This window comes from Microtus pennsylvanicus, chromosome 11, assembly GCF_037038515.1.
Source record: "Microtus pennsylvanicus isolate mMicPen1 chromosome 11, mMicPen1.hap1, whole genome shotgun sequence".
NCBI lineage: Eukaryota > Metazoa > Chordata > Mammalia > Rodentia > Cricetidae > Microtus > Microtus pennsylvanicus.
Genome location: NC_134589.1, coordinates 70155108 through 70166985, shown reverse-complemented (window position 1 = coordinate 70166985; position 11878 = coordinate 70155108). Strand labels below are relative to the sequence as shown.

Here is an 11878-nt window from a genome sequence, read left to right as displayed (position 1 = left end):
CAAGTACTCGGGTCCACAGCCCAAAGCAGGATGCTACCGTTCCTATCCACCAGGTGCCCTGACCTCTTTCTTTTTCTTTCCCATGTAGTCAAGACATTGACCACAGCCCACTCCTCCAAGTATTTAGAATTAATTACATTTGACAGATTGATTATTAGGTTACCATGACAGTTTAAAAATCTTCAATCTTAGTTGCTCTATGAAATGGTAGCCTATTTGAAGGGTCTCACCACGTGTGGGGAAATCGAATGAATTAATAGAAGTCTTTGAGTTTTTTTTTTAATTGCTATATGTTTCTCAAGGGAGCTTAGGCTCTACAGCAATTTTGGAAAATCCCCAGGCTTTACAGTCCTGGGATGGGATTACAAACTATTGTTTATCTTGTTTGATCCAGACGACACACCCATGTAGGGCGGGTCTGATTCAATCCCTCAAGACCTTTATAAGGAGATGGATCCCCACATGGTCTCCTCTCCAGGCTCTGCTGCACACATCAGGGCACAGAGACCTCTGGGTCCAGACTCTGTGGAACAGTAGCAGGAAGTCAAGGCCGAAACGTTCAGGTGAGATGGGAAAGCCCACTCTTGTGTCTTTTTGTGAGCTAGGCTGCATTTTCATGACTTTTGAAAAGGGGCCTTATAGGTTGCCCCGTGTATTCGGGGATTTATGTCGTGAACCAGGATGGCTACCACCTTGCACTGTGATCCTCACAGCTCTGCTCCCACAGTGCCTGGAACACAGCCCCGAGACACTCGTCCTGTTCTCTTCATTGGTCACACACACGGCAGGGCTTTGCTCCTCATATCAGGCCAATCTTAAACTTAATGGGCATTGCTGGCTGGTCTGTAACACCCAGTGATCCCCTGCCTCTGTTTTAGATCTGAGCCACAATAGCGTATTTTGTCTTTTTAATACTGGTTCACATGTATGGCGCAATGTTGGTCTTAAATTCCAGTTGGGGGCCAGATGGCCTCAAGGACACTCTGCTGTCTATCCCCTCCATTCTGGGTTTAGGAATTCTGGTTTATAGGCTCTCCATGCTTCTTCCTAAGTAATTGTCTCCATTTGACAGAAATTCTCTGTGTGCAGCACAGGCTATCCTTGATTGAGCTCCTCCTAGCTCTAGGATTATGGGCGTCTGACCTGGAGAACATATCTTACTTTTACATATTCACATATCTAAGATAGAGTGTAATGATGGCTAGACTGGTCCCAAACCTACCATCAATCCAGGCCTAGGCGCTAGTCGGCACAGAACAAGGGCTGGGATCCGGGACACCCACCATCCAGATCACACCTTAGTTGATTTCACTTCCCTCCCTTCCTCCATTCTCTCTTTATATGTTGCCCCCAAGCCCTCCTTTTCCTTTAATGACCCACAATCTCTCTGAGGCAAGACTGTTCTAGAACTCAAGTGTCCATCTCAGTTATACTCTTAAACACTGACTGGTTCTCTGTCCTCTTCTCCCCAGCACTAGGAACACACTTTTCTACTTGATTTTCAATTTCTGAAACATGGTGACATCAGATAGCCCAGCATTGGTCTATGATTCAGAATTAAGTCAAGGCTCTGCCCCAAAGAGTTATTTCCAAATCCACCCTTTCTCAGTGTGGAAGGTTAACAAAGCAAATGCAGATGTTCGTCCACTAACCTTTTGTCTTTCTCCTTTCTTTTCATTTTCTCATCCCCCTTCAGCCATGGGACGAAAGAAGTCTAAACGAAAGCTACCCCCCAAGAAGAGGACAGAACCTCTGGACACGCAGTTCACGTGCCCCTTCTGCAACCATGAGAAGTCTTGTGATGTTAAAATGAACCATGCTCGCAAGACTGGAGTCATCTCCTGTGCCGTGTGCCTAGAGGAGTTCCAGACACGCATTACAAATCTGTCAGACCCAGTGGATGTGTACAGCGATTGGATAGACGCCTGCGAGGCAGTTAATTAGTAGCAAGAGCAAGGACCTAGCCCTTCAGCAGGTCCAGACTTGGGTACCAATCCAGAGACATTCCAGGGTGTTGGTCCAGGGCTGTGAAAACCTTCCTTCTGTGTATGGGGTGGATGTGAATGAGTAGACGTGTGTGAATGACTGTAGATGCGATTGTCATGGTGGCCCTGGCTGCTTGGAACTGGAGTGAAGGCGAAAGGTACTTCGTCTCACCACGCAGCATAAGGTGGCCTCAAATTTCAGAACCGTATTCCTCAAGTGACATAATCATTTCAAGAGGAGCTCTCCATGGCCATCGTCACACCTGGTCTAAGCCTCTGTCCCAGGAGACCCCAACCTTCCTCAGAAGTCTCAGACTCAGAGAACCATCCAGATCACCAGTAAAGATAATAAAAACCCAAACATGCTATTTCTAGAAAACTGTGTAAGCACCTGTCATGTCGTAACCAGTTGCCCCCCCCCCCCCCCGGCACACCTCATATCAGAATAAAATTTGAAATTCAAATAATGTCCAGGACCTTGTTCTTTATGCCCTATTCTTGACCTTCAATGGGACTTGTAAATGTCGAGAGGTTGAATATCTGGATCAGGCAGGAGGGTTCCCCGGCTAGGTGATCAGGGATCTGAAATTACTCCTCTCTATCAGTCTTCTGTGTGAAGGCTTCTTTTCTGGAATGTCACCTTTGACTGCCACGACAGCTGCTCAATCCTATCTCTACTCTCTCTTCTGTGGTCACAGAACTTGTGATTCCTGTTCTCACGGTCTCTAGATAAACTGATTACTTGACATCTGCATGGAATGGTTTTCATGAATAATTTGTTTGTAGATGTGAGTAAAAAGAAACGCCAATGAAAGAATTTCCAAGCTCCAAGGCATGGCCAGTTAAGGCTTTCTATTACTACTTACTAGAATTCCTTACCAGGGTCACTCTCAAAGATTCCGGGAAGTTCCCCTTCACTAGGGTTCCACACTATCCGCAGAATAATGTTGAACTCTTTTTATCCATATATTCAGTCCAGCGTTACAAACCAGATAGTGGTAGCACACACCTTTAATCCCAGTGGTCATAATGACACACACCTTTAACCCCAGGAGTCACACTAGCTTGCTATAGCAACCATATGGTAGGGGAGCGCTCCCTTAATACCGGAAATAGAATTATAAGTTGGAAGGAGAAAGCTCTCATCTCTCATCTCTCATCAACATTTTCTTTACCAGCCTGGTAGAGGATAAATGAAGCAATGATAATTTGAGGATTTTAAGGCAGCATTTAAATCCTCAGTTCCATTTTCATGGCCATGTATATAAATACTGTCCTTTGTCTTGGTGCCAAGTAAATTTTTCCTTTTCAATTAGAAACCCCAGTTGAAAAGGGTATCAGAAAAACAACATCTTTCAGACTTTTTGCAGATCATCAAGTCTGCCAATGTCCTCTACTTCTGTCATTATTGGCTAGCTACAAACATACAGATGATTCTTAGTTTCAAAATATCTGGCATTCTGCATGTCTCAGTTTCTCATCAACAAGATGAATAGAGGATATTAGGAAGAGGAAAAGTATGAAAGTCCTGAACCACCATTGGCTAAAGTCAAAAACACCAAGGATAGCCTTTGCTGGAGAGGCTGTGGAGGAAGGGGTACCCTCATCCGTTGCTAGTGGGAATGCAATCTTGTGCAACCACTGTGGAAGTCAGTGTTTCGGTTCAACCTACCCTTGGACCCAGCAATACCACTCTTGGGAATTTACCCAAGAGATGCTCTATCACATGTCAAAAGCATTTGTTCAACTATGTTCATAGCAGTATTATTTGTAATAGCCAGAACCTGGAAACAACCTAGATGCCCTTCAATGGAAGAATGGATGAAGAAAGTATGGAATATATACACACTAGAGTACTACGCTGCGGTAAAAAACAATGACTTCTCTAACTTTGCATGCAAATGGATGGAAATAGAAAACACTATCCTGAGTGAGGTATTCCAGACCCCAAAAGATGAACATGGGATGTACTCACTCATAATTGGTTTCTAGCCATAAATAGGGTTCACGGAGTCTACAATAGGTGAATCTAAAGAAGCTAAGTAAGAAGGTGAACCCAAGGAAAAACATATAGTTATCCTCTTGGATAAGAGAAGTAGACAAAATCGCCGGGGAGAAAAGTGGGATCTTGGGGGTGGGGTGGGATGGGGGTTAGGGGAGATGGGGAGAGAAAAGGTAGAAGGGAAGGAGGGGGGACTTGGGGAAACAGGAGGATCGGGATAAAGGAAGGTTGGATAGGGGAGCACGGAACCACAATTCTTAGTTAAGGGACCCACTTTAGGGTGGGCAGGAGACTTGACCCTAGAGGGGCTCCCAGGTGCCCAAGCTGAGGTCCCCAGTTAGTTCCCTGGGCAGCTGAGGATAGGGAACCTGAAATGACCATACCCTAGAGCAATACTGACGAATATCTTGCATATCATCCTAGAACTTGCATCTGGCGATGGATGGAGATAGAGACAGAGACCCACACTGGAGCACTGGACTGAGCTCCCAAGGTCCCAATGAGGAGCAGAAGGAGTGGGAACATGAGCAAAGATGTCGGGACCACGAGGAGAGCACCCACCCACTGAGACAGTGGAGATGATCTACTGGGAGCTCACCAAGGCTAGCTGGACTGTTACCAAAAAAAGCATGGGATAAAACTGGACTCTCGGAACATGGCGAACAATGAGGGCTGATGAGACGCCAAGGACAATGGCACGCTGTTTTGATCCTACGCAATGTGCTGGCTTGGTGGGAGCCTAGCCAGTCTGGATGTTCACCTTCCTAGATATGGATGGAGGGGGGAGGACCTAGGACTTACCACAGGGCAGGGAACCCTGACAGCTCTTTGGACTGGAAAGGGAGGGGGAGAGGCATGGGGGGAAGGGGAGAGGGGTGGGAGGATGGGGAGAAGAGTGGGAGGAGGGGGAGAAGAGTGGGAGGAGGGGGAGGGAAATGGGAGGCTGGGAGGAGGTGGAAATTTATTTTTTTTTCTTTTCTTTATTCTCCTTTTATCAATAAAAAAAATTTTTTAAAAAAGCTATAGGGACCCTGTCTTAAAATAACAAAAACAATAACAAAAAAACCCAACAACAATAAATAAAAAGGAATGAGTTTGTTTTTTCCATTACCTGCATAAACTTTTGTGCTTCCTATAACATCAGCTACATCCTGGTTGAGGCTGTCCCAGACTGAGAACAGTTCTAGGACAAGAGGGCAGGAGAATGAAAATGTCATGAGCAGCCATCTAGGGGAGTAGAGGTTGCCCTTGTAGGAGAGGAGACTTTATACCAGGAGTCAGGTGTGGATAGATCGGAGAGGGCAGGTCCCAGGGCACCAGAAGAGGAACCTCAAGTGACAATCCTTAGCCCCTCTTTACTTGTAGACCCCACTGAAGAACAAGGACAAGGCAGGAGAGTTTCACTACAGTGACCTTTATTGATTTTCCCATTGTCTTATGAGGTAGAGAAAGAAGCCTACGCCCTCAATGCTGCATGGTCCTGAGGCTTTCAGAGGAGAAACAAGAAACTCCACTTGTCTTCACTTAGGATCTGGGTGCTAATCAGCGTAGACCAAGGTTGCTGCCTGACATGGGGGTCTCCTGGATCACAGGCAGGAGGTGGGTGTGGAAATGACAAAGCATGGCTGTGCTTCAGGGGGATCCCCTCAGGGAAACAAAATTCTTCCAAGACCTCATAAACAGTGGGTTCCCCTGAAGCTGTGTAAAAGGAACGGTGGTACCACAATCTAAAGGCCGATTCACGGAAGGTTGACAGTTCTTGGCAGGCAGGCAGGCATATACCAGACCCATCTCGGCAGTAAGGACCTGGAAGGGAGAAGAAACAAAAAGAGTTCATAAGCATGGCACCCTCACTCTCCCTCAATCATACTGAACCATGATCTGTCCTCTATGTTCTGGTCCACCTGGAACATGTCCGATTGACGTTCTTTTGAAACGACATAGAGGAAAGATGTTGGGGTTTTCTATGCGCAACAATGGACTGTGGGAATGGGGAATTCTGACCTGTTTTTCTCTGCTCTATGCTCATTATGCTGCTCTCTAGAGGACTTGAAGGAGGAATACAGAAGAGACTAACCTGGGGGTCGGCCCAGGATCCTGAACAGGGCCTCGGAATACGGAGAAAACAAGGGGACAGCCCCTGGTCTCCCACTACAGAGTGACCTGTGCAGATTCTTCAGGGTCAGTAACAGGTCTACACAGCTTTCCCAGCTCTTTTTTAGGCCTCTCCGTTCATTGAGTTGCAGGCAAAGAGCCTGGATCGTCTCTGAGATCTTCCTGCCTGGGTTTCCCACTCTGCGTTCAACTACTTCCCACTCGTCCAGGAAGATCCTGATTTCAAAGTCAGTCCATGGGTGACAGGAAGGACCTGCAAGGGAAGGAGGGATGTGATGAGTGCCTTGGACGCTGGGAGCAGGCTCATCTCAGCTTTTCCAGGGACCCTTCATGAACTCTGACAGAAGCCAGAAGTGTCCTTGTTCAGTTCTCAAGAACTGAACACTTGCTCACTCACATGCCCAAATTACCGACTACCCTGCTCTTCATACTAAGGTGTACAACGACTCACATGTGTAGGTGGGTTCCTTCAGTTGTAGAAAATACATTTCAGAATGGAAAAGCTCTGCCTGTGAACATTGTTCCTGCATAGACTCAACCCACCTACCACACCAGGGAGACTCTCACAGAACTCTGAGACTTTGGGTCTCTTGCAAGAAGGGCAGAAACCTGGGACCACTGAGGACAAGCCAGTCCTGGACACAGCTGTCCACAGCTGAGGTCTTCTCTAAGCCTGTGAGTCTCCAGGAAAGAAATAGATTGGAAGATTTGGTTTTTAACTTGGGGTCCCTCTGAATACCTGAGGGCCTTCGTCCTTCCTGCTTCCCACTCTGTTCCACATTCAATTCTTCGGTGTTTCTCAATCGGTCCACTTGGTCTGGTTCCATCAACTCAGAAATGAATAAAGAAAATATTAAAACTGTTTCCATGCAGCCAAATCTATATCTCAAGGGTGATTGCATTAGTCTATAATCTCAGGTCTTCTGTAAGCAAAGGTTGCTTCAGAAGTCCAGCATCATTCTTGGAAGTATAGTAGGGTTTGGGTTAGCCTTGGAAACATTGAGATGCTGTGTTAGCCAAGAGAGATCCAGAAAGCCCAAGAAGAAGGGTGCAGAAGTCTGTACCTCTGCAAACTGTGGGCATGAGATCATGTTCAAGATAGTTAACCATGTTTTGCCCAGTTTCCTCATTATAACACACAGTACCACCGCTGTCCGCGAGGCTTGCTATGACTAGCAGTGATTTCCTACACACATGGAAAGGAGACAGATGTCAGAGACATGCTTTTGGGCTGTAAAATTTATGAGAAAAATTGAAAAAGAAATACCCCAGCCATCGTCCAGAAAACACAAGAGTGGACTCCCCCAATCCCCAAATCACCTACATTTTCACCAGAGAGATTTGTTGTGCTCCACAGAGTCTTGGAAGCTGGGTTCTCTGTGTCCTGGTGCTGCAGAGTCTGCAGTGTGGAGGTAGAGCTGTCTGCACTTCCCTAGGCTTCTGGAGTCTGAGAACCAGGTGGAGATCTGGGTCTTTATAAAGCTCTGGGATGGGATTGAATCAGACCCACCTCCCTGGGTGTGGAGGGTGGAGCAGGAGAGCTTAACCAGGAGCCTTTAATCCCCTCTCAGATGGCTGAGGCTGGTGGATTTGCCAGATTTATGGAAATCTTAAGCTACTCAGCAAGACACGGGCTCAATAGCAAGTATGCAAGACACTGTGCAAAAACAAGGTCCAACATTCAAATATTTTTTCAAACAGAATATCTTTACATAATCCATGCCACTCTGGAACTCACTATTTAGATTCAACAGGTTCTGATTTGTCTCCCTGTCCTCAGTTATGGAATTTAAGTTTTGGGCCACCATGGCTTGTTGATTTAGGACTTTAATAATTTTCCTTTTCCTAATATCCTCTATTCAAATTGTACTTGATGAAAAAACTGAGACTTACAGACTGTTTTTAATCAGTTATTTTGAAATTGGGAACAATCTGTATGTTTGTAGCTAACCAACAATGACTGAAGGATTAGGACCTGGCAGGGATGAGGACATTGGTGGACTGCATGATCTGTGAAAATACTGAAAGAGGTGGTGTCTCTAAAACACTTCACAACTGGGGTTTTAAACTGTCAAGGAAGAAGTTACTTGGCACCAAGTCAAAGGTTGGTATTTATATACATGGCCTTGAGAATGGAGCTGAGGATTTAAATGTTGCCTTGGAAAGTTTCAAGATATCACTGCCCTGTGTATCCTCCCCCAGGCTGGTAAAGGAGAGAATGAAAATAAGAGACTGAGAGATGTCTCATCCCATCTTATACTTCTATTTCTGGTAGCTAGAGCAAGCTAGAGTGGCTCCTGGGATTAAAGGTGTGTGACACCACCGTCTGGTTTGTAAAGCTGGGCAGTGTGATGATGTGGGATTTCATTGGTCAATAAAGAAACTGCCTTGGCCCATCTGATAGGGCAGAATTTAGATAGGCGGAGTAGACAGAACAGAATGCTGGGAAGAAGGGAAGTGAGCTCAGACACAATGCTGCTCTTCTCTAGGGCAGACACGATGAAGCCTCGCCGTGAAAGGTCACTCGGAGTGGCTTCTGGTCTCTCTGGTTTCTGATTCCCCCAACTAGATCCAACCAGGCCACACCATTCCACTAGTTGCCAGAGGACGCTCTCCCACAGGTTTTGTGATGGTTGCTCGCTGTTTCAAACCCTGCCCACAGCTGAGAGATGTCTCCCTGTGCGCCTTGTGGTGTTGCTGTTTTTCATGGGTTTTTCATGGTTTCAGCTACGGGTAGCAAGCCATCAAAGCCCATCAATTCAGCCTCCCCCCTGGGATGTCGTTTAGAGGCCCTGAAACCCCAGGCCTTAATTTCCATCTTACAGATTCCCACACTTGTCCATCTTTGTTCCAAAAAAATGGCCTCGTTACATTTTAGTTGGCAATCTAAACTGGCTAACGGCAACTTTGATCCTGATATTTTACGGGAGCTTTCTAACTATTGTCAGCACACAGACAAATGGAGGGAGTTTCCTTACATCCAAGCCTTTTACTATTTAGGCTTTAAGCCTAAACCCTCTGTCCTTGCAAGTTGTTTGCCAACTCATAAGTTCTTGGCTATGCCATCTGTACAGGAAGAATCTTCCATTTCTGCTCTGGACCCCGCTAACAAACCCCTGCCTTTCTGACCTCAGCAGGTAGCTAGCCCCATTCTCCCAACTACCACTCTGGTTCCTTTAGCCCCTGCTGTTGGTCCTTCGACTCCAGTTTCTACTCCTGACCCTTTAGTCTCTTCAGCTGTTCCTTCAACTCCAATCCTACTCCTGCCCCTTAAGCTCCTACTCCTGTTCCTCTGCCAGTTACTTTAGCTACTGCTCTGGACCCCAGTAAGGAATCCACACCTTCAGGACCTCAACAAATACTTCTGTTCCTTTACTTCCTGCTGCTTAGCTTCCTCCCTCTGCTTGCTCTTCCTCTCTCCTCATCCCACTACCAGCTCCAGCAGCCCCGCTGAATCATTCTTCCTCTCCAGTGTCTGGCCACGGCCACATTTATCCCTCTTCTCATATGCTCACGTGCTGCTATGGAACCCAACTCTAACCAAGCCAAGCCCGCTACAGTTCTCCCGTTGTGAGAGGTGGCCAGTGTAGATGGATTTATTAGGGTACACATTCCTTTCTCACTCTCAGAACTCTCCCATAGAGAACAAATACTGGGGTCCTATATTGTAGCAAGCTGCGTGGAATCACAACTGATGGAGATGTATAATCAACTCCTATGGCTAAAGTCTGACCTATGCTATGATCACGCAATGACTATCAGCTGCCTGCATATGCGTGAACCTATGGGCAGTGCCCACCTGGCAGTTCGGGGTTGGCAGCCCATGTCTACTTAAGGGCTGGGAGAGGTTTGCCCGAGGAGAGAGGTCACGGAGAGAGGAAAAAAGGAGAGAGATCGGGGAGAGAAAGAGAAAGAGAAGGAGATGAATTGCTGTGAATAAAGTTCCTGGAATAAACTGCAGTGAGAAGAGCTCCGGTGGTCGCGTCATTCCTTGCGGGATGAGGTTGGCCGTGACACTATATGTCTAATTCTACCATTTTCATAAAACAATTCCAATATCTTACCCAGTCTTATAATCTCACCTTTCATAACATCTATATGATCTTATGTAATAACCTACTTCCTGAAGAGCACAGGTGAGTTTGGGAGCAGGCCAGACTACATGCAGATGAGCTTCACCAAACTCTTGCTACACACCCTCCCCATAATTATGGCGTCCTCTCTTCCCTACAGGCTGTGCTGTCGTGTGTCCCCATGTGTCCTCCATTGTTTCCTTTTTCTCTAGTGTCCAGATAATGAACTTGCTAGGTCTCCCTGCTGAAATTACAGTAGATCAGCTATGATTTTAGAGATGATGTTTATTTGTAAATAAAGGTTAATAAAAATCTGTGTGTCAGCCGGGCGATGGTGGCACACGCCTTTAATCCCAGCACTCGGGGGGCAGAGGCAGGCGGATCTCTGTGAGTTCGAGACCAGCCTGGTCTACAGAGCTAGTTCCAGGACAAGCTCCAAAACCATCGAGAAACCCTGTCTCAAAAAACAAAAAAAAAATAAAATAAAATAAAAATCTGTGTGTCTCATGTTTATAATTTCTCTTTAGATTTAATGAACACATTCAGCAAATATGTTCAATTGAATTACCCGCCATAGTGGCTTATGTCCTTACTACCAGTAGCAGGGCAGGCAAAGCAGAGAAAGACAAGGTATGGTTACCTGAACTGTTGGGTCTACATAGTGAGTTCCGGGATGCCATGAATATGTAAAAAGACCATATCCAAAAAATAGGTTTAAATTATGTGATAACTACTCTTGGTTGTCAACTTGACTCCATTGCTATTAACTTCCAAAAGCAGGGAACACAGCTGTGTGGGATTTCCCCTAATGTTAGGTAGGTGGATCCAAGTCTAATCCTGATCTGGAGACTGGAAGACAGAAACTTTTCATATGGGAAAGATGGGAGTGAGGGAGAAACCCCTTAAATCTGCGGCACAGCTTGTGCTAGAATGTTATATAAGGACACAGGAGAAGAAAGCATTTGCTCTTTGCCAGCCTCCCCTCTTCCTTATAGCGAGTCTATTCCTTCACCTGCCGTAGAGGCTGCTTCTTCAGGATTCCAGTGTTAGCTGAAGACCAGTTGAGACTTCCAGCTTTGTGGACCACAGCCCTGATGAATTTTTAGGCTTTAGGGTCAGGGCCGCCATTGGCAGATTAGAAGGAACACAACATGAAGGTCTTTCTAATAAATTCTGTGGTGTGTGTGTGTGTGTGTGTGTGTGTGTCTATGTGCATACATGTGTGTGTGTGTATGTCTATGTGCATACATGTGTGTGTGTGTGTGTGTCTATGTGCATACATGTGTGTGTGTAATTAAAATGACAAGAGTTGGTTTACAGTTTCAGAGGTCTGGTTTATTTTTGTCATGGTGAGAAGCAAGGCAGCATGCAGGCAGTTATGGTGCTGGAGAAGGGGCTGAGAGTCCTACATCCGGTCCACTGTTGCACTAGGCCTAGCTTGGTCATGTAAGACCATGCATCCTGCCTCCACAGTAAAGCACTTAACCCACAAGGCCACATGTCCTAATAGTGCCAAACCATATGGAGCAATAATTCAAACACATGATTTTATGGAGGACCATTCCTATTCAAATCACCACATTCCACTGCCTGTACTGTTCAGGATAGTGGACCCCCAGACCCTGAGTTTACTGTAAACAACTTGTTTTCTATGCTTGCAGCTGCTTTGAGTAAAACAACTTTATTTCCTGTGTTTGCAGCTA

The 11878-nt window shown here is 46.0% G+C and overlaps 1 protein-coding gene across 1 annotated transcript; it reads left to right on the top strand.

Moving 5' to 3' along the window:
• Positions 1-1698: 1698 nt before the first annotated feature.
• On the top strand, positions 1699-1944 carry LOC142859433 (transcription elongation factor 1 homolog). The gene has a single exon (XM_075989604.1). It carries the CDS (start codon positions 1699-1701, stop codon positions 1942-1944), a length of 246 nt encoding a protein of 81 aa, XP_075845719.1.
• Positions 1945-11878: the final 9934 nt, after the last annotated feature.